Source organism: Cebidichthys violaceus, unplaced genomic scaffold, assembly GCF_023349555.1.
Source record: "Cebidichthys violaceus isolate CVI_PGR_0920_01 unplaced genomic scaffold, fCebVio1.0.p SCAF_37, whole genome shotgun sequence".
NCBI lineage: Eukaryota > Metazoa > Chordata > Actinopteri > Perciformes > Stichaeidae > Cebidichthys > Cebidichthys violaceus.
Window position 1 is genome coordinate 1,555,011 of NW_027176561.1, and position 22,499 is coordinate 1,577,509.

Genomic DNA, 22,499 nt, shown 5'->3' on the forward strand with positions numbered 1-22,499 from the left:
AATAATCAAACTACAGGCAGTTGCAGAGACTCCAGGACTAAAAGAATATCAAACTATTACGCATTTCAAGGAAATGTTAGTGAATACAGAGCTAGAGAGAAGGATCAAAAAAAAAAAAAAAAAAAAAAAAAAAAAAAAAAAAAAAAGTCAGACAGTGCAGAATTTCCAGCTGACTAGACAACACGACCAGGAGACTCACTCACTGGCATGGACATAGCTGCACTGTCTGTCTGTCTGTCTGTCTGTCTGTCTGTCTGTCACTCACTCACTCACTCACTCACTCACACACTCTCTCACACACACACACACACACACACACACACACACACACACACACACACACACACACACACACACACACACACACACACACACACACACACACTAATCTGGACCACCACATAGATCAACGCATTAACTAGTAAGAAATTAGTGATTAATTGTTATAATAATACAAACCAGAGAAATGTTTCAGTATATTGCCCTTTAATAAGTAATAAGTCAAAAAGCATCTATTTAAACACAACAAACAGTATGAATTCTAACTCAAAACAGGCTGAATCTGTGTTCTATGCTCCCTTCTGACAACCAAGAGGTTTCATTCCCTTTTCTGGAGTGTTTATTCTTTCATGACACAGCGTTCCTTCTGTCTCTGTTATCGTCCCTCTGATGGAGAGAGCTTCATGTCGGGCTTTTTCCATAACTTTTTTTTATTTTTCAAAGTGGAAAAATAATGCTGAACTTTCAATTTCACCGGTGGCAAAACATCCAACGAACCTCAAACACGAAAACAATGAGTCAGTAAAGCTTTGACTCTTTCCTTTCACATTTCTTAAGATGGTTCACTGTGATCATTTTTTAAGTTCCAGTCCCCGTTTTCCTACATGTAGCAGAAACAAAAGTGCCACATTTCCCTGAGTTAGTTATTCTTACATTTAAGAAATCATAAAAACGGAGATTAAAATATCGGTTAACATATTTGATTGAAAAAACATCTCATTTAACAGTAACGTTTGATTCAAGGTGTAAATGTGCTTGTGTTGACCCAATGATGGATTTGAACAATCCAGATAGAAACATATCAACAGTCAGCAAAAATGTGATGATATTTCTTCACGATGAGCCCAGCGTGAGCAGAAGGACACGGCGTCACGGGGAGTCGAGGCGGCCCGAGGCTCAGGCCCGACAACTCGCTCATCAGCTGCTTGTTCACTCCCACGTCGAAGCCTGTCAATAACAATCAGGCAGTTTTAAAAAAGGTGGAGAAAGACTTCTATAGCACAGCAGCATTCATTCATCTAATATGAGTGAAGAACACCATGAGACAGGCGCCGCTCACCAAGTTTCATGGCGTAACAGAGGAGCTCTTGCATCTGGAACTGCTCATGGAAATGAGACAAAAGATGTCAGCAAACAAAGTAAATGTTAAAAAAAAAAAAAAGATCAAAGTGAAGTTGGGAGCAACAGCAGCAAGATGGACGGTACCTGTATCTTCCTGGCTTGGACAACATCGCCGTCCTTAAATGCCGACATGAGCTTGTTGAAATGACGTCCTGCATAGTTGTAAGTGCTGCGGGCAGACAAATGAAATGCATGTAAAATAACTGTTAACCAGAGTGAACGAAAAAGGAGATGAAGCACTATGTAGGATCACACACGGACCTCCCAACTGCTCCATCGGCCCCCATAGCCAAAGCTGCAAGCAGTTGCTAAAAAAAAAAGAAAAGACAGAAACTTTGTTTTAGGCCGGCTCTGTGCTGGAGGTCAAGAGTCGTAAAAAAACATCTTGCAAGATAAGCAGATACGGAAGATGGAGAAAGAGCTGACCTCGTCGGCGCCATAGAGGAAGGACCGGTGAGGCGGACTGTCGCTGACACAGTAGCCAAAGTCCATCAGGTCACAAGAACTGAACTTCACGCCTCTGAAGGAGGGAATGAGCTCTTCAATACCTTCCAACACATCTCTCACTGGCACTGAAGAAAAGACAAAAAGAAAGAGCGCCTCACGTTCAGTATACCATCAGTCAGTCATGGTCGGGGATGCAACCGCAAAATCAATCCTCAGCGGCACTTACTATTTACACCGGTGACAGATGGAATATGATAATAGTAGAAAGGCAGAGTTGGGGCAGCCGAAGCCACTTCCTGGAGGAACGACCTCAACTCGTCTGAAGCAGAATGAAAGGGAAAGAAACGTGTACAACAAGCATGAAACGAACGCAGTACTGACATGTGAATAACATGTGAACGTGTGTGTTCAGCTGCGCACATTATCAGTGGGTGTGAACTTGCATTTGAAAATGTGAAAATAAATCCCACCCCCTCCATTAAATCCGCATTAAAAGCGCATACCTGCATTTCTGGGCTTGAAGAAGAACGGGGCCATGGCGGCAATCGCATCAGCCCCGATCTGCGCTGCATGTCCTGCCTGGAGGGACCATACAAAAACAAAAACTAAAACAATGTGTAGCTGCTGCTGCTATAGTGGATATATTACATTTGTTTATACAGTATACGATCACTGTAGTGTTTTGATCTACGGTTTAGTTCTCAAATTTCCAACCAAAAACCATTTAAAGCAGCTCGGGGTCACGTACTCAACAAATTCTGTTGCTTGTTTTCTTTTCCTCATTCAAGTTGAGACTGGTTTAAAAGGAATAGTTCAATACTTTCTGGCAGAGAGTTTGACGAGAAGATGTTTAAAGATGTCTGTTAAATATGAAGCTTCAGCTAGCAGTCTGTTAGCTTAGCATAAACAGTGGAAACAGCTGTTTTGAACAAACATAATCTGCCAACCAGCATCTCTAAAGCCAACTTAAGAACTTCTTGTTTGTTCAATCCGTACAAAAGCAGCTGCTCAGAACCAGGGAACGGTCTGACATAACTTGCCGTCTCGTCTTTTCTAGTCGGTCGCTCTTACCGTCTGCACGTCTGAACACTAAACAAAATTAAATGTCGAAAAGACTTGAAAAATGTGGGACATCGCCGACTGAACTAAGCAGGAGAGGCAGGCCGAGTGGAATTGCAAGCACCATAAAAACATATTAAAAGACTTTATCATCAATACCTCCAGGACTGAACACTACCTCCGGAAAATCCAAAGGACCCCAAATGCAGAATTGTCAGCGCGGCATTGAAAGTGGAAATTAACATGTTTTTCCGATAAAATGAATAAACTAAACTCATAATGAGATGGCACTTAAATCGCTTCCTTTTTTTCACCAGCCTGACTGGGACCAGGCTGGTCTTGGGGGATACGTTTCCATGGTAACTTTTCATTCTCTCATTTAAACATTTCCTGAAAATAAGCCAGATTGACTGCAGTAAGCCTGGTAAGATATCTGTGTTTAATGTTCACATCGCTAAAAAGGCAGCAACTCACCAGTTCTTTGGCGTCTTTAAGACTCATGCAGCCGACGTGCACGATCACCTGATCTAACCTGTCGACACACACAAGAAATTGTTGATTTACTGTCGCATTAGACTCAACAAACGGAATAAATCCCCTGATAGAGGCCCCCCCGCCCCCGTGACGACTTACTTTCCCTTGGCTTTCTGACACCACTCCTCAGCCAGGATCTTCCTCTCTGCTACAGTGAGAGACATGCTCTCTCCGGTGGTCCCATTCACTGAAAGCAAGTACACTCTTGTCTTATTTAGATACTGTTTTCCACATCACAAAAAAAAAAACAGAACACATTATAGTGTGTCATACTAAATCCAAACGAAAGAAAACAAAGCAAGAGACTAATCTAATTGCACCGTGTATATATGTGTGTGTGTATATATATATATATATATATATATATATATACATACATACATACATACATACATACACACACACACAAATGTAATAAAAGGACTATTTAACCTACATTGCCATGGTTAGCATAGGTAGCACCACCAGATCTTTTTGCAAAAATAAAAAAAGTGGAAGAAACCTCTGATGGGGCCTGTTCATAGAGGGATCCACCACCAGGACGACTTGAGTGTGCAATTAGTACGAGGACAAAACAATTACACGGGTAATGAGCGGTGATGCAGACAACGACAGTGAGACGAGAAAGAGCATGATCAGCACAAACATCCTCTGCTGGGTAGAGGAGGAGCTTAGCGAGAACTGAGATGATTCATCGGGTTTTGAGTAAAGTGTGAAATGAAACGGTGATCAGAGCCACGATCGACACGCAGGAAACACCGATTAGCTTTTGATTAGGCATCTTTGCCGTCATCGGGGTGACTGTGGCTAAGTGGAGAGCAGGGCCGCCTTTCAATCAGCGGGTCGGCGGTTCAATCCCCGGCATAGTCTCACGTCAATGTGTCCTTGAGCAAGACACTTAACCCCAAAATTGCTCCCGTAGCTGCGCCCACGGTAGATAGATACTGAATTGTAAGTCGCTTTGGATAAAAGCGTCTGGTAAATGTAATGTAATGTTGCCTCTGTTCCAGGGAAAACAGACGAAGAGAAAGGTTGTTCATCCAACCGGTTTGTCGGGCCTCGAGGACAAACTGGGCTTTAGTGAGTCACATGTATCCGTTCCTCCACAAGGCCCTGGATCACACTACCATGTAGTCGGGATCATCGTTTTTAAAATGGTAGAATTCTATTAAAATATTAGGTAGTTGAATTAAAAAAAAAGGTAGGTAGACACTTTTTTTTTTTAAATGTAAGAACAATTGCACAAGAAAGAGTGGGATGTTCTTTTAAGGAAATGAGACTGAAGCTGATGACGAAATAATAACGAAAATCACACACTATGAAGCAATAGGGTTTCGATGACAGCTCTGCTCTCTGGTATTAACACACCGCATGTAAAATGGATTATGTGGCTGAAAGGAAATTAGAATTATTATTGAAATAATTGGTGGTTCTATTGTAGTCACAGGCGGTTGAATTGTCGAAACTAGTGCGTTCAAAATGTAAACCATCACGAGCTTCTGAAAAAGAAATGAAACGAAAGCCTTCAGAAGAGTTCTTTTCTTAGCTTTTGAATGTTTTGTAAAAATGTCTGTATGTAGAGTTGCTGTCAGAGTGTTTAATCCCAAACTAACAACTAACCGACTGAGGTTCGGTTCTCCAGAATGCTACCGGAGTTAAGGGTTAACACGGTGAACAGAGGACAAACACATTGACAAGTCTACAAACCAACAAGATAAGGCATGCAAGTTTGGGGATGATTCAGATAGGGAAACGGAAAATGACAGATATCAGAAGAAAGGATCCACCTTTAAACTTACCAAATATGTTATTAACACCTTGCTTCTCTCTCAAGTAGTCAATATAAGGTCCAATCTCTACTAGGTTGACTTCACTGTTTTGGGAAAACGTAGGCATACACATTTTGCACACAAAAAAATAAAAATAAACATGCAATAGTGCCTCAGATCTACAGGAGGCTGCCACAGTTTTCCACACGCCTCATTCCTCACTTTTAACTTCACAACACTTTCTCACCAACACAACACATGTCACTCACGACTACGTTTGCATTTGAAAACGCACACGTTGTGCTACGTTTACACTGAGCGTCCACACTACGGATAAGCTTGAAAACTCCGGGGTTGCCTCTTCGCGTGGACGCCGTAAACGCACAAGTTTGTAAGCGATGACGTAGACACCCGCGTACGCTACTTGATTGGTTCTTAGCAGTCATGGTCGTGTCCTTCCCCGATTCGTCACGGCCCTATCACGTGAGCCTTTCCCGGAAAACCACAAACGACAACAGTTTCCCTCACTTGCGTCCTTTCCTTGCGTCTTCGTCCCTCCCACCAGGAATGCATGGAGAGACGCAAGGAAACCAATGCGAGGAGAGAAGAAACAAAGAAATATGTTTTAAGATACACGAGACGTCCTTTCCTCAGTTAAGTCACGTGAAGCGACGTCTGTTTCTGATGACGGCGGCCGCTGATCACAGCTGGATCACAGCTGTGATCAGCTGTCAGTCAGCTTTAACAGCTGGAGAGACTTTAGATAAGTTTGTGTCTGTATACATGATCACTGTACTTAATAATAGTAACTAATAATACTAAAAATGAATAAAGACACAGTAATCATCACTGTAGAGGTGATTTATCTCTGTAGTCTGTTTAACAAACTGTGTTCCGTGTCCTGTTTATAAGCACAGGAAGGATTTATACCGGCAGAATGCGTTTATATACATTCATTATTTGCGTGTATGTTTTGAAATTCTGATTGTGACGTCATTATTAATTAACCCAGAATATGATTATGGCTTTATCTTGAATACTGGAATTCATTTTTTAAGGCTCCATGTTTTTGGGGGAAATTAAAATGATATAACTCATCAAACCCGATATTCAGGACCGATCAGCCTCACATGACTGAATGAAATGAAGATAAATTATGTAAAAAGTGTTTCCTCTCTCCAGCTCTCTCTGACTTTAATTGTTTGCATAATAAAAGTTATTGAGGGAAATATCAAATCATGAAAAGCCAAATCTTTCTAAAGAAAGTTGTTTGTGGTCCTTTTGTTGTTCAGACTTACAACGAACAATATTTAAACCAGATGGTGAATCAGAAAACTAATCAAATATAAAACTAGAGTTGAATCTGTGATCTGTCAACTCCAGTGATATTTAGAAAAATCTGATCAGTCCGGTCGGCTTCAGCGTCGAACCACATAACTGATGAACAACGAGGGGGCGTGTCGGCCCTTAAAAAAACAATTCCTGGAAGACTGTTCTCGTGCGTCCTCGCTCGTGGCTCCTCGGAGATCCCTCCTCGCTCCTCAGATCAGAAATAAGAGCTTTGGGGCGGCCGTCAATATGGCGGAGCAGAACAACTTTCGGCTCAAGCAGGGAAATGACAATAAAGAGACTGGGATGTAACCCCGGTTACTTTAACACGGACGACCGTTAAAGGCTGCATGTTTGCAATGTTTAAAGTCTGCATGTTTGCTGAGGAAGCAGCTGTTATTGGAGCGACTAACGACCTACGGAGCGGCCGTCTGAAGGCACGGTTAACGGCTGAGGAGGACGGACACAAAACGGACTTTCCTGTCCTTATTAATGCGTATTTTGTTCTGCACAACTATTGTGAAGTCCACACACACACACACACACACACACACACACACACACACACACACACACACACACACACTATAAAAGGAACAAAACATGAATTGCTCTCCAGTAGGACAGAGACTTCAGCCACCAGCAGAGCTACGAGTGAGAACGGAAACGAGTGAGAGACGTGTGTTGACCACATTTAAGGACCCATAACCTATAAACCGTTTATGTGTAAGTGTTTATTACTCCGTCGTGTTTTGTTTAACTAAGCAACCAATCTACTTCCTGTTTACACCGGCACCCGCGTGCCAAGTGTACGTGAATAGTCACGTGATACTCGTTTTTATTGCGGACGGAGATCGTTTTAATACGAAAACGTATTCGCGTGAGGCTACATCCACGCACTAACGCCACACTAATAACACCAGGTAGACCGGAAAAACAAGCAGACACGGTGAAGTGGTTCATAAAGGCTACTTACCCTTGAGTGGTGAATGGAGTAAACGTGGCTGCAAATAGGCCTGTTACCTTATTTTCAGCAGAAGGACCCATGACTGATTTTGCTACCTGACAAATGCAAACAAACAGACATGTCACAGGTGGGTAAGAAATACATAAACAAAGACAGAATAAGGTACAAAAGAAATGGAAAAGCGTGAAGCTAACGTTACGGAATAACGTGAGAAAGTATACTCCAGCGTAACATTAGACAGTGAGAGGTGACGGTACAAAAGAAGGAAAATAACAAGGAAAGAGCTGTCAGCCCAGTGTTCACTTTTAACAGCACGCCTTGTTGTGAAACAGCACATGTTTCAGAAACACTACATCATGCCACAACAGGATACACGGTGGTGTACAAGCAACTAAAACATGAAGCAGGCCCACATGGAAGCTTACGTACCTGTGACTATGCGTGTTTCCGTTCTGCGCGGTGTCAGTTTAATGTTGGGGTCGTAAGTAACGGTAGGTAAGGGTGATAGTTGATAACTTCTTACATGTAGTCTGTGGTTGGTCACATGAAGCTATCACGTGACGCCACGAAGCGTGACGGGAAATGTAGTTATTAGGCTCGTTTGAGATGAGCCCGTCCTGCGCGGAGTCGAGCGGCCGCAGATTCTAGGGTATATCCCAAGTCTCTTAAATGCATCCCCGTTTCCCTCACTTGCGTCCTTTCCTTTACCATGCGAGGAGAGAGGAAACGAGGAAATATTTTTTAACCCTCCTGCCTGCCTGTCTGTTTTAACTGGTCTTAAATTAACACAAAAACCATTAATCATCACCAAATTTTATTGAAGTGGATGTGTATGGGGCTGTTTTTCATCTGATGAATGGACATCATCTAGTGTTTCCCATTAATTTCCTAAGGCGGTCACTTTTGACCTTATTTGCATGTACGTTTTGAAATTCTGGTTGTGATGTCATTATTAATTAACCCAGATGATTATGGTTTCTCTTGAATACTGGAATTCATTTTTTTAGGCTCCATGTTTTGGGGGAAATTAAAATGATATAACTCATCAAACCCGATATTCAGGAATGATCAGCCTCAAGTGACTGAATGAAATGAAGATACATTATGTAAAAAGTGTTTCGTCTCTCCAGCTCTCAATTCTGCTGACTTGAATTGTTTCCATAATAAAAGTTATTGAGGGAAATATCAGATCATGAAAAGACAAATCTTTCTAATAAATGAAGAAAATTGTTTGTGGTCCTTTTGTTGTTCAGACCTACAATTAACATATTTGAGCCATATGGTGAATCACAAAATTAATAAAATGTAAAACTACAGTTAATCTGATCTGTCTTCACTCTGGTATGAAACTCCGGTGATATTTAGAAAAGCAGCTGAAAACTGCTCTCGTCTACTTTCACTTTCATCTGGAACGAGCCTAAAAACACGAAAATACGGCGAGATAGAGAAACAAGGTCTTGCTGTATATGCCTCAGACATAAACACTATGCAGCTCACGTTTGAACGCAGACGCCGTGTTTTCAAACTTTTTTTTTTAATGTTTAAAAACGGCTGAAAACACGGTGTTTAAAACACAGTTTTTAAACTTTTTTTTAAGTTTGAATGTAGTTGTTCCTTCATTTACAAAACGTTAGTGCTGCCTTCACCTGATGTTATGATATCTTAATAATGTAATGTTCCACTTACGAGTGGGAGACAGAGTGAAGTCCTTGCTTTATCTGGTTAATTAACGTACACCTCACCGAGCAAACTCACAAGTGAACATCACGTTTTATTTACAGTCTTTTGTCTGTCCCGGTCCAACAACCTTTACTAGTTCCCGTCACATAACAGGTAACCCTCCACTCCCTCTATCTGCTTGACCAATCACAGGCTCGCACCTTGACCAATACGCACAGTACAGTCCTGTGATTGGCCAGAGAGAGGGCGATGACAGATTCACATAATCCCAATTGTCCCCCCTAAAGCCTTAAAACCCTGTACGTCACCTGGTGGATGATTGAGTGTGAGAAACTGTGAGGTCTAGAAATGGTGTAAATACGAATGGGACAAATCACGTTACCATGACAACGACAGAAAAATATGATGTACAACTGTGGGTATTTATTTTGTATTTTTCACTCCCTGATTTGAACGTCTTCCAGGCTCTTTCCTCACAAAATGAGAGGTCATTTCATATAATCTAATTTACTTATTTTTGTCAAAACAGCTTCAATGACAACATCTAATATTTGATGAATAAATAAATAAATATCCTCTGATTTCATGTTTTGTTCCATCTTTAACTCTTAATGTTTCTGAGTAAATTTAATATTCCAGGCTGAACACACCTGTGCCGTCCTCTTTGTTTACCTCTCCATGCTTCTACCGGTTACCTCGTGTTTAACGTCACATTGCAAGGAATTGTGGGTAATTCCCTTGGGCAACGTCTGCATCTAATGCTGATTTACTTAATTCCAACCCTAACCCACCGAAAGGCAACACAAATAATTACAGTCTGCACACTGGACTTTTTATTTCCGTAGTGTTGACTTTCAGGTAACTGACTACTTGTTTGACCCATTCAAACGCTATTAAACTGCTGGCTAACCTTACGATACCTTTAAATACGCTTAATAGTGGGGTTATATACACGTCTAGAGTTATGTCTGCAAATCACAGAGAAGGAGAGGCGATATGCCTCTCAGCAACTACTGCCTGACAAGCATTACTCAGGGCACATGATCATTAGATACCAGGAAGCGGATGTTGTTGACGTTTTTATCGCAACGGCATCCGGTTTCTTTAAGGCAGGCTAGCTTGGCGAAACAGCAGTTTACGGGTAATTTGTACCACTCTATAACCCGAAGGACAGAGAAGATCGACTCGATCAGGTCTGCTGCTCAACAATGGACGCGGGTTTTGTTGACTTCCTTGTGTTATTGGTCCGTCCGTTCGTTGTCGCCCGCTAAACTAGTTAGCCCATCTGGCTAACTGGCTTAAAAAAACCCGACAAGTGTTGGGCTGCTTGTCTTGAGTGGCTGACGAAAGAGAAATGTCAAGAGGAGAAAATAATTAACTCGCATCTATTACGGTTTTACAGTTGACACATGAGAGACAGATAACGGAAGGTAATATGCACAGGAGTTCCCAAGAGCTGTTGGTTGGACTTATCGTTTATTTGGCTGCAGATTGTGTGGAGTAAGTGAACGATTTGTGGATTGGGATTTTAACCAGAAATAAGATTTGGATTTTTAATTCGGCGTTTCTTGCTTGGGTTTACAGTGAGTCTTAACTGTGTGTCGTGATAACTGAACAGACGTTTCTTTGATCGCTGTTGCGTGAAGACTACATCTAGAAAATACCCTGTGATGTTATTTGCATCATTAGATCGCAGGATTCATTTGATTTTTGCGGGTTTGCTTTGTGGCAGAGTCACATGTAACGTTATCATTTTGCTTGTCAACGTGTCACACCTGCGTACAGTATGTCCGGGTCACCGGTTGGGAAAATAAACAGGTGTGACTAACCAACTGTGCACTACAGCTAGTGCCCCGGTCCGTCTCTATCAGTTACCTGTTGATATCTGTTTACTTGATATAACAACATTCCTCGGAACCATTTTCTTTGATTGCAGTTTTTCACTGTAAGTGCACACATGAAGGCGCACATTGTACATAGTCTGTCATTGGGTTGTAGTCTGGTTTTTGGTGTCTGCTGAGAAACAGATCAGCAACAGATTAGCATGATTACATGAAGCTTTCTGTACATATTCATGATTAAATGGTACATATTAGGCCAAGCCAAACAAAGTGCTTTAACATGATCTCAGAGGTATAACATTAATGGGGTGGTGTAGGTTTCTTAGGAGTTTTTGTTAGTTTGAGCTATTTGGTTAGGGCAGCGGTAATGACTAGCTATTTGCTCTGGGACTGACCAAGAGGCGAGCCAAACTGTAGTTTTATCTATATTGCTTGCGATCTTGCCCACTACCACAATGCCGGCTGTACTGTTTTCGTTGATGCTGCTTGGAGCACTATGCAGCCTGGGACAGGCCATGTCACGGGAGGAGAGGCACAGGTTGAGGTGAGTTGGGGAAAAAAAAAAAGTAAATGCACACACACAGCTTCCCCAGAGCGAGAATCCCCCGGAAACCTGTTCCCCACGCTGACTTTTGTCTGTTTATTTCCCCTCAACAAAGGAACCAAGTGGTTGAGATGTTTGACCATGCATATCAGAATTATATGGTAAGTTATCTATTTTCACTGGATCTCTTCACATAAAGAGACATTTCTAGTTTCCAATTTGCCTTTTTTTGCTGCAGCTTTGCAGAACTCCTTTCATGTTGGATATATGTACATTTTAAGATGACTGAGGTCTAATCAGACCGAGCTTTAAAGTGTGTTTGTGTGTGTTTCTCAGGACCATGCGTACCCAGCAGATGAGCTGATGCCACTGACATGCAGAGGAAGAGTTCGCGGGCTTGAACCCAGCCGAGGTGACGTAGACGACGCGCTGGGAAAGTGAGTAGCATGCTGCCTTTAGTCCCGTGAGACCCGAACGCACGAGCGGAGCCACGATGACGTCTGTCCACACAAAGATCACCTCACCTGGTTCAACACTTGCCAGAGGTGGAGGAGGGTGGAGACAAATTATACACATTGCTGAATAACCATTGTGTTGAATGATGTTATATGAAATATAATTACATTAATTATTGCTAATGAATTCTCTCTCTCTGGTAGGTTCTCTTTGACCCTCATAGACACACTGGATACTCTGGTGGTGCGTATTGGTTTGGTTGTCTTCCAGTAATTCTTGGTGTTATTATTGTGAGGCTGTATATTTATTATTCTATTATAGCTGCTGCTGCTGTTATTATTACGTTGTTATTCTGCTATTACTGATGCTACTACTGCTATTACTAAACTCCTATGTGTCATTTATATCATATGGATATACTATGTTGTAATTCTATTATGTTGTTAATTCTGTACACATGACATCTATTGCACTTCTCTGTTGCTCTCCTGGAGGTTTCTTTTTTTTTTTTTTTAAATAAATTTTGGGGGGTGGGGCTTTTTTTTCCAATGCGAGGGTCCCCGGGCAGAGGATGTTGTATGCTGTACAGAGTGTGAAGCCCTCTGAGGCAAATTTGTATTTTGTGATTTATTGATAATAGATATGAATAGGACAGCACACTATGGAGGTTTTGTATTATATAATATTCTGTACTGGTTAGCAGAATTGAGAGTGAAATCAATCAAAATTAACCAGTTGTCTGAAGAATGTCCTGAGTCTCTCAGTCCACCTTTAAGCTATGAAATGACCCATAATGAAGCCTGATTATTATAGTCCTGTATTGTTTCCTCATTGCCAGCTTTTGAACAAGACGACAGAGTTTGAGGCTGCAGTGAGGAGAGTGCTGACAGATGTGAGGCTGGACAACGACATCGTGGTATCGGTCTTCGAAACCAACATACGAGTGCTTGGGTGAGCTCGGATTAGACAATCGACGCATATTAATGGTTAAGAAATAACGCAGCAAGTTTACCCTCTGACCGGCAGCAACACATAGAAGTGATAAGAAACCACTGTTCTTAATTCCTAACATGTGATCGTTGTGTGTGTGTGTGTGTGTGTGTGTGTGTGTGTGTGTGTGTGTGTGTGTGTGTGTGTGTGTGTGTGTGTGTGTGTGTGTGTGTGTGTGTGTTCAGAGGTCTGTTGGGAGGGCACTCCATGGCTGTGATGCTGAAGGAGGGAGGTCAGCACATGCAGTGGTACCAGGATGAGCTCCTGCATATGGCCAAAGACCTGGGCTTCCGACTGCTGCCAGCCTTCAACACCAGCAGTGGCCTTCCTTATCCCAGGGTGAGACAACTGCCCACAGACAGAAATACCTTCATTCTGCTCCTTAATACCAGAAACACACCGGCATGCACTGTAGTCTTTGTAAGGTGGCGATGTTCAACAAAAGCATGTAACACTCTGCAGTCCCATATTATCTTAATTTTCAAGATAAAAACATTTCTTTTAGATAAGATCCTGTTTTAGTAATCTCTATATCAAACATATTTGACGATGTACTACACAAAATGAATATATTTGAACTCATTGACACATTTCCAGTGTTGCAATATGTCAAATTGACCTTTGTAACCTCTCAGATCATGGCTACATATTTCAATTTTCCGCTTCACCGCCCTGCTCGCTGCCGTCACAGCGTTTTGAACGCCCATGTTTTCGTGTCCGACGAGTTTTCATGCACATGTCTCTTGCAAACCAACTGTGACTCTAAAAACAGATTGTGTAATGTTTTCTTTTTTCTTTCTACCTGACAGGTGAACCTGAAGTTTGGTGTCAGGGGTCCTGAGACCAGAACGGGCACAGAAACGGACACCTGCACGGCGTGTGCGGGAACCATCATCCTGGAGTTTGCCGCCTTAAGTCGCTTCACTGGAGAGCCTGTGTTTGAGGTATCGGATGAGAGGATCCTCCTTTGACTACATTAACATAATTATTTCTAACTTTGACCGCGTTGTCAGAGAGGAAACCATTTTAAATATCAACAATCGTGGTGTTATAAGTCAACAGTGTGAACAGAGTTATGCTCCCTGAAAGTATTATAAATGATGAAGCAATATATATTTTAGCCGTCCATAATTCCTCTTTTGACTTAAAGTTTAAACCAACAGCTAATTCTTTATCGGCGAAACACGTGTTGTAACACAAAAAAACAAAACTTGCAGGTGTCACTGCTGTCAAAGAACTTGTTATATAGCAAGAAAGCCATCATCTATTTGAACAGACATGTGTCAGCACTAAACAGCCACGCCTTACGAGTGGCTGGCCTTCCTTTGTTTAGCCTGGTTATACTTTGTCATTTTGTTTCAGAACAGGTTTCAGACACAACCCTCTTGTTTAATGTAGAATACTGTATCTCACGTCTTCAGCGAGATCTCCTTCTCTTTTGTTGATCAATGTGCATCTCACGGAAATAGATGCATCTCAATGTTGTCTACTGTATAAACTGTATACAAACAGAAAATGAGGGTAGGGGACCCTGTAGCTGCAGTGGTACTCTGAAATATTTCACTTTGATATTTTACCCTGTGCAACGATATTAGAGCCTTTCCTTGCACTGGTTTACTTCCTGGCAGCAGTAAACTGCTGATCAAGCACACGGTCTATCACTGTAATCTCTCTCACAGTTGACAACTTCTGTAGATTGATTTTAAACTTCATTTTTTTTTTTTTAAATCAATAATGCACCCTTCTTCACAGGCCCATGCCCGGAGAGCTCTGGACTTTCTGTGGGAGAAGAGACAGAGAAACAGCAATCTGGTGGGAACCACCATCAACATCCACTCTGGAGAGTGGGTCCGCAGGGGTGAGAGGGGAGGGGAGGGGAGGGGAGGGGGGGGGGGGGGGGGGGGGTGAAGACCTCGGTGGGGGGGATGAGAGAGGGGGACAGGAGACAAGGACATGGGGGAGTGAAAATCAAGTATCAGGGTGCAATCTTTCTGTCTGGGTGAGAGTGGATTTGGTGTCACAGAGGGTTGATGGGTAAACATGGAACATCATCTGATTTTTTTTTTTTTTTGTTGTTGTTGTCTCATAAAAGTGTGATGATTGATTGTGTCACCCCAGACAGCGGAGTCGGAGCGGGAATTGACTCGTACTATGAATACCTGCTAAAGGCTTACGTCCTCTTGGGAGATGACGTGTTTCTGCAGCGGTTCAATATTGTGAGGACACACACACACATACAAACAAACACACACACACACTTGTACAGAGTAATTTGATGCCCCTCTGTCTGCATAATAGCATCTCACTATGGCATCGCCAACATACAGCATAATACATTCTACTTTTATGCACTTCAGGATTCTGTTTAGTTCTCCAGCACAGAAGTAAAGAAAAATACTCAAATGTCTATTTGTGTATATCACCGATATGTTAATATTATCGCCCCCTCCACTTTGCATGTCCCATTTAGCACTATGCATCGATAATGAAGTACATAAGCCAGCCTCCACTGCTGCTGGACGTCCACATCCACAAACCTCTGCTTCCCGCTCGCACCTGGATGGACTCTCTGCTGGCCTTCTTCCCTGGACTGCAGGTCAGATCGGATCACGTGAATTTGAAAGTTTTGCTCTTCCTATATCGCCTTGTGCCGTAACGGTAACGCCGTACAATACTGTGCGTGTTCCAGGTGTTGAAGGGAGATATCCGTCCTGCCATCGAGACTCATGAGATGTTGTATCAAGTTACAAAGAAACACAACTTCCTCCCAGAGGTAATCTGTCTCTCTGTGTGTCCAACTTTAAATGCCATCTTAGGCTTTGACTGCTCCGCAAAAAAAAAAGAAAAAAGAACCACATTGTCCTCATTTTACCACGGAGTCGAGTAACCCCCATATGACTTGTGTTGTCAACCGTAACTGTTTGGAAGTGAACAAGCTTGCATTTCACGCGACTACGCTCCGCAGTTTGGCTTCGCGTGTCTGTTGTAATTACGAAGCGCCGGCCGGTACGCTGACCGCTTCGTCCTTCTCCGTCTCTCCCCAGGCCTTCACTACTGATTTCAGGGTACACTGGGCCCAACATCCCCTGAGGCCGGAGTTTGCAGAGAGCACCTATTTCCTTTACAAGGTAATTTATCAAGGACGCTTGACATAATGCAGACGTTCTCTTTCCGCTGTTACAGTCCATGGGTAAATGCCCATTTTCATTCACCGGATTTTGTTCCGTTATTTTTAACTTGCAATTACACTGGGACTCATTTGCAAAATGTCGGACACACTATCTCCATTTCTGCAGTTATTAAGCAGCCTCCAGTACTTTGCCTTTGGCATTCTTGTGTCTTGTAAAAAAAAAATGTATAAAGGGAACATAATATGATGAAACACTTAGGATTGGGAGTTGCGTCTTTGTGTCTCATCAGACTCCACTGGAGCCTTCCTCACAGTCCTATGTACTGTCCTCTGTTATGCTCACACTACTGTCCTCTGATCCTCCCAGGCCACAGGAGACCCGTATTACCTGGAGGCCGGTCGCACCATCCTGGACAACCTCAACCGCTTTGCTCGTGTTCCCTGCGGCTTCGCTGCAATGAAGGACGTACGCACTGGGAGCCACGAGGACAGGTGAGGATGTGGAAAAAAAAAAAAATATATATATATATATATATATTTTTTTTTAAGCAAAATCAGAATAATTTAAGTGCTGCTATAATCACATAAAAATGAGCAGCCTATAAAACACGAGTGTACCACATATCCGTCACATGTTGTAAAACTTCCATATACAGAATCTACAGTAAGCTGATAACCTTGGCTCTACTTTGCTACGCCCTTCATGATTATCTGATAAATAAACCAGCAGCGTTAGCCCTGTGCCCCATAATCTTACGTCTGTTCTCTTCTGCCAGAATGGACTCCTTCTTCCTCGCCGAGATGTTCAAATACCTGTTCCTGCTGTTTGCCGATGCGGAGGACTTGCCGTTTGACGTGGAGGACTACGTCTTCACGACCGAGGCACACCTGCTGCCCCTGTCCCTCTCCACCGCCCCTCACTCGTCGTCCATCCCCTCAAACAGAACGGTACTCGACACCGTTATGATTTCATATTTGAGAAATTGATGAAAGCATGTACACGTTCCAGTTCCTAACCGAATCTGTGATTTACTAAACGGTACTTCAGTCCAAGGAGGAGCTGGACGACTCAAACTTCGATTGGACCTGCCCTAACACCCGCCTCCTGTTTCCTGACCCCGCGTATCCCCGTAACCTGAGAGAACCGATCCGCAGCGCTGTGGACAAGAGCTGCCCCCGCCCCGCTCCTTACCGGTACGTGCTCGTCCTGCAGGTGTGACCAGGTCCTGTGCCTGCGCTTATCTATTTCTCCCAACTGCTGTGCCTCTTCCATGTTTTTAACCTCGTCCTCCTCTTCAGGGAGCCCGGTATGGGCCGTCCTCCGCTGAGGGCTCAGGACTTCATGGCGAACAACCCTGAACATCTGGAGCTGCTGAGGAGAATGGGAGTCAGTCTCATCCACCTGAAGGACGGCAGGGTGCAGCTGGTCCAGCATGCGACGCAGGTTAACCGCTTGACAACAAAGATAAACATCTGCATGTTCTCATTAGTGGCAGATTAAAAAGAATCCAGAGCTGGAATAATTAAGTCTGTTTATAGAATGTTACTCCTCAGCTGTTTTGTTCTAAATACTAGGGATGGGAATGATGCAACACAAAAAACCTACAGCGATAACTCTAGAGCTGACGAGTAAAGGTTACCTGTTCAAATTTGAAGATACAGTTCATGATCATTTGTATTATTTGAATGCAAATGAGAAAGCGAACATGCTGTGCTACTGGAGGATATATCCTTTGTACCAACTCTACAAATCATGGCGTTTTTTTTTTCCGTCCTGACTTTTTAAACCCCTCTCACTCGTCTCCTCGCCCACACCCAGGCGGTGAGTGCGGTAGCAGCGGAGGACGGCGTGCGCTTCATGCAGGAGATGATGGAGCTGTCCAGCCAGCAGCAGAAAGAGCAGCTGCCTCCCAGAGCCATTCAGATTGTCTCACATCCGTTCTTTGGCAGAGTTGTGCTGACCGCCGGGCCAGCACAGTTTGGCATAGACCTGTCCAAAAGTTCCACAGGGGTGAGTGGCTTTTGTAGCTTTGCCAAGCTGCCAGGTTTCAAGTGGGCACTTAATTCTCCTTCTGTTTTGTTTTTTTTCCTAAGAGAGCCTCTCACTTTTCTCTGGTATTTTTAAGAAGGCTCTTCCTCGCCTAGGATATTTTCCTAATTCAAAGCAGAGGAAAAGATGAGTGTGTGTTTTTTTTTAGCAGCGAGAACATGTGGAGCAACTGCAGCACTGTACACCCCATACTATCGAAAATGCTTTCCTTCATTTTTTGCAAAAATGTGTGCGTCTGTGTTCAGTTACGAGGCTTCGCGACTGTGGCGGAACCCTACAGTGGCTGCACCGAGATCACCAACGCCGAGTACGTCCGGGGCCGCATCGCTCTGCTTCAGAGGGGCCAGTGTATGTTTGCCGAGAAGGCCCGACACATCCAGAAGGCCGGCGCCATCGGGGGCATCGTCATCGGTGAGTGCGAGCAGCTGACGACGGGAGACGGAAGAGGGCTGCCCAGTGACTAGATTAGGCCTCTATAAATTGATTATCTAGAAGACAGATGGTCGAATAGGGTCCTTTACATGATAATAACTTAATAATACAGCAGAACTCAAGTAAGCTTGATAACAGTGATCTGCATCTAATATAGGACCTTTCTAAACAGTTAGGGATTCACTTTACAACCCATAAAACCTCATATCTATTTTTTTCAAAACAATAGTTTAAACTAGATCGTTACGTCTACAAAATGTCAGTGATTGATTCCTCACCAAAGTCGTTGTCGGTTAATTATCGATCCATTTCTCTCCGTCATGTGTTTTCGCTCTCTTCGTCTCCTTCCAGACGACAACGAGGGCAGCAGCAGCGACACGGCTCCCCTGTTCCAGATGGCGGGAGACGGCCGCAGCACGGACGACATCACCATGCCGCTCCTCTTCCTCTTCCACAAGGAGGGCAACATCCTGTTGGAGGCGCTGAAGGAGTACCGGGAGGTGGAGGTGCTGCTGAGCGACAAAGCCAGGGACAGAGGTGTGACACACACACACACACACACACACACACACACACACACACACACACACACACACACACACACACACACACACACACACACACACACTCCCACTCCTAATTGTTAGATCTCTTCTCGATGAGATTGATCACATCGGTGCACCTATCGCTCTCCCCTGACTGAGCCTCATTATGTGGCTGGCTTCATGAAATAAAGATGAGGATGTAGGGATACAGGCTTTATTTGAAGTCTCAGAGATCGTGACTCATTCCGGAGCCACCCACCAGCTGCGGTTATAACGGTTTTACACACTTATCAATATTGCATCCTCATTCTTTTCCTCTTCTTCCTCATTTGCCAAATCCCTCTATTCCCTGTGGTGGACTGTAACAGTTCCTCTCCTCTTCTCTCTTTCTTGGTTTCTCTTTTTTTTTTTTTCTTTTTTCATAAAACCTATCCCCTTTGGATGAGCAGCCACCATATTCAAAGGTAAACCTCTTCCTGGCAGCCTGATTGAGGGCAGTAAGTATTCTTTTCCTTCTTTCTTCATCCGGTGTCCTCATTCTGTACCCCCCCCCCCCCCTCGCCTTTATCTCCGTTCTCCCTCCTTTTTACAGTCATGCTTTCATCTCTCCCTCCCTTCCTCTCACTCTGCCCTCTAACCACAGGATTCTGTTTGTGTTTGATAGGACAGCTTAGTGCAGTCACAGTATTGTCATCTCTGATTTCCCAACTTCAGAGCTGAGGACATGGCAGCTCTTTATGTCTGTTTTGTGTCACCGGAGCAAACCAATAGTTACACATGGCGAGGCTAGACAGCGCGGAGAGGGTGTGTGTGTGTGTGTGTGTGTGTGGGGGGGGGGGGGGGGGGGGGGGGGGGGGTATGACCCCCAAACCCAGCCATCGTGTTTTTACATGGATTCTGGAAAAAGTTGTCCCAATTTGTGTTTGGTCAGCTTTTTTTTTTGCATTGACACTTTACTACAAATCCTAGTATTTATGGCCTGTCTGTACTCTAGCTATAAAGCCTTACAGTCATTACCTGTCGTCCTTGCAGTATTCCACACGACTGTGTCATACAAAGCACAGACTCCTCAACTCATGTACAACCTGCACTTAAAGAAGCGGCTACGTTTTTAGAAACGGATTTACACTTTTTTTTCTTTTTTTTTTTCGAACCACATCTTTACAAAAGTCACAGTTTAACTATTTGCCAGATTTCTTTTCACAGATGACTCTCAGTTTGGTTGAGCAGCTATGCAAGAAAGGCTTTTTTTTTTCTGTGGGAAACATGACTCACCATCAGCATCATGCTGTTATAGTTGACAGCCTCACAAGGAAAACGCGTCTATTTTTGACTGAGAATGGCTACCAAGGGGGCACGTTGTATAGATTACTGACTGAGGAGGAGGACAAGTCTGTTTGTGTGTGTGTGTGTGTGTCTCACACTCCTCCTTTCTTTTCAGGTGTGGACGTGCAAGAAGTGGAGGAAGACTGCTTAACTGAGGCAACAACTCCCACCTCATTTGAACCCATTGGCCAATCGCGAATGAGCACGTTGGAGGTAGACGAACTGGCTCCTGAGCAGGTCACTCCATCGCAGCAGGAAGTCAGTCCTGTGGAGCAAGACACAAGTCCTGCAGAGGAAGTTAGACCACCGGAGGAGGAAGCTAGTCCCGCAGAGGACGTCAGACCAGAAGAGGAAGCTACAGAGGCTGATCTGGCTCGGCCCAAAGAGGAGAGAGACTCTGAGGACAGAGAGGAGCCCGAGGGCGACACGGACTCGAGCAGCCAGTCGGTGGATGAACTGCTGGCTGATTGGCGGGAAGACTTGGAGGCGTTCCAGCAGATGGAGAAGGATGAGCTCTGACAGTAGTCGGGCGCGTCGATGCCGCGTGACTGCGGTTTGATCCCGCTGTGGGGAGAAACCTGGAGGCGACGCATCTTCACAAGTCACCAGTGTCAATCTGGTGAGCTCAAAGGGAGCTGACGGAGATGTCTCACATGATGGCATCACGTGCCAACGCAGCCCACATCCTGTATCTCTGGACCACGAGGGAGTCCTTTTTAGGCCCGGTAGTTTAGGGATGAGAGACCGGGGTTCTTACCTCACGTTTTTTTTGGGGTTTTTTTGTTCTTAATTTTTTCTGTTTCTGTTTCATAACAAACCTTAATGAATGACACGGACCAGACAGAGGTTCGTGTCATTCATTAAGTGAGACGCTGTGTGTAGCAGCAGTCTCACTTTTCACTCCAAATTACTTCTCACACTGGTGCTCTCTCTATGCGTCTGTGACTCAAATGAATGCCGGTCCAACAACTAATAATTAATCCATCGACCAATTCATTTTATTTTAAAATGTGATGAATATGTGTGATGATGCATTTACTCTCTTTGTGGTCTTTGGCCTTTTATCGTATGTACCTGATGTGAGTTAAATACTTGATTCATGTGGGTGGGGGGGGGTGGGGGGGGGGGGGGGGGGGGGGGGGGGGGGAGCAGTGACTGACTGAGCTGCAGGAGGGTTTCTGTGGCTTAATGGTAGATAGACTCGACCACAAACTTGATCTCTCTGGAGGATATATGAAGTCATCTGTCAATGTAAATATGTATTTGTCAAGATATAGTGACTGAAACAATATAGCGCTGCTTCGCTCAGGTTCTGGTCTCACCCACCCCCCCATAAACGAACAACCTCTGGACCACATCGGGTGGAGCAGACGCACCCTCAGCTGCGTGGTGGGACAAAGTCCACACCTATAAGGCGCCACAGGAGGGCGCTATGAGATCTGTCTGATCTGATGAGCCAAAATAAGCCAATAAATTAACATGATGAAATGAAATAAAAAATGAAGAGGGAAATTGGGAAGACTGGTTTGATTATTTGAGTTGGTGCTATTTTAACACCGAGGTTCATGGATTTGGCTGATTTTACTTCACATGGATGCTGAGGGGTTTTGAATGTTCCACCGCTTTGAAATGATACAGAAGCTGCTCTAATATAATATTATGTGGAATTTCAGAAGAAACTGAACACGTGTTGACTTTTACAGGAAAGTGGAATATTTGAATGAAAGGTTTTATTTTTAAATTAGTTTTTTTCCCAAGAGGCATGTTTCTATAAACGGTGGGCGGACACCCACGTAAAATCAGTTGAGTCAACATAAATATAATTGGAAAATGTTCAGTTAGCACCAACGCGTTACTGTCACACTGATTACAGCAGTGGTGGAAGAAGTGCTCACATCTTTTAATAAGGTAAAATATGTGTATATATATATATATGTGTATATGTATATGTGTATATATATATATGTATATATATATATATGTATGTGTATATATATAT

The 22,499-nt window shown here is 43.6% G+C and overlaps 2 protein-coding genes across 3 annotated transcripts; one reads left to right on the forward strand and one right to left on the reverse strand.

The window, feature by feature from the left end:
* Positions 1-469: 469 nt before the first annotated feature.
* On the reverse strand, positions 470-9,294 carry npl (N-acetylneuraminate pyruvate lyase (dihydrodipicolinate synthase)). Of its 2 annotated transcripts, none has more exons than XM_068726033.1 (12): positions 9,193-9,294; positions 7,516-7,601; positions 5,241-5,314; positions 3,541-3,628; positions 3,382-3,439; positions 2,352-2,427; positions 2,075-2,167; positions 1,828-1,973; positions 1,663-1,709; positions 1,486-1,570; positions 1,340-1,379; positions 470-1,227 (listed from the first exon to the last, which is right to left on the reverse strand). In XM_068726033.1, the coding sequence occupies exons 2-12, from the start codon at positions 7,584-7,586 to the stop codon at positions 1,082-1,084; spliced, it is 924 nt and encodes a 307-aa protein (XP_068582134.1). In that variant the 5' UTR covers positions 7,587-7,601; positions 9,193-9,294; the 3' UTR covers positions 470-1,081. The 2 variants fall into 2 exon arrangements, with proteins under 2 accessions (XP_068582134.1, XP_068582133.1); XM_068726032.1 differs by lacking the exon at positions 9,193-9,294 and adding an exon at positions 7,936-8,194.
* A 987-nt stretch (positions 9,295-10,281) lies between these two features.
* edem3 (ER degradation enhancer, mannosidase alpha-like 3) lies at positions 10,282-21,609 on the forward strand. The gene is made up of 20 exons (XM_068726031.1): positions 10,282-11,571; positions 11,687-11,732; positions 11,908-12,008; positions 12,231-12,270; positions 12,866-12,978; positions 13,203-13,356; positions 13,827-13,961; positions 14,770-14,875; positions 15,136-15,233; positions 15,488-15,613; positions 15,707-15,790; positions 16,062-16,145; positions 16,515-16,639; positions 16,924-17,095; positions 17,196-17,341; positions 17,447-17,591; positions 17,967-18,158; positions 18,443-18,608; positions 18,981-19,166; positions 20,616-21,609. The coding sequence occupies exons 1-20, from the start codon at positions 11,483-11,485 to the stop codon at positions 21,017-21,019; spliced, it is 2,712 nt and encodes a 903-aa protein (XP_068582132.1). The 5' UTR covers positions 10,282-11,482; the 3' UTR covers positions 21,020-21,609.
* Positions 21,610-22,499: the final 890 nt, after the last annotated feature.

Excerpts from the sequence above, each read along its gene's own strand:
- npl (XM_068726033.1), bottom strand. The coding sequence starts at position 7,586 with ATGGGTCCTTCTGCTGAAAATAAGGTAACAGGCCTATTTGCAGCCACG. Across the intron at positions 3,440-3,540 it reads TGTCAGAAAGCCAAGGGAAA|GTTAGATCAGGTGATCGTGC; the intron begins GTAAGTCGTCAC and ends GTGTGTCGACAG. Across the intron at positions 1,228-1,339 it reads CTGTTACGCCATGAAACTTG|GCTTCGACGTGGGAGTGAAC; the intron begins GTGAGCGGCGCC and ends TGTTATTGACAG.
- edem3 (XM_068726031.1), top strand. The coding sequence starts at position 11,483 with ATGCCGGCTGTACTGTTTTCGTTGATGCTGCTTGGAGCACTATGCAGC. Across the intron at positions 13,357-13,826 it reads GTGGCCTTCCTTATCCCAGG|GTGAACCTGAAGTTTGGTGT; the intron begins GTGAGACAACTG and ends TCTACCTGACAG. Across the intron at positions 17,096-17,195 it reads CCATCCCCTCAAACAGAACG|TCCAAGGAGGAGCTGGACGA; the intron begins GTACTCGACACC and ends ACGGTACTTCAG.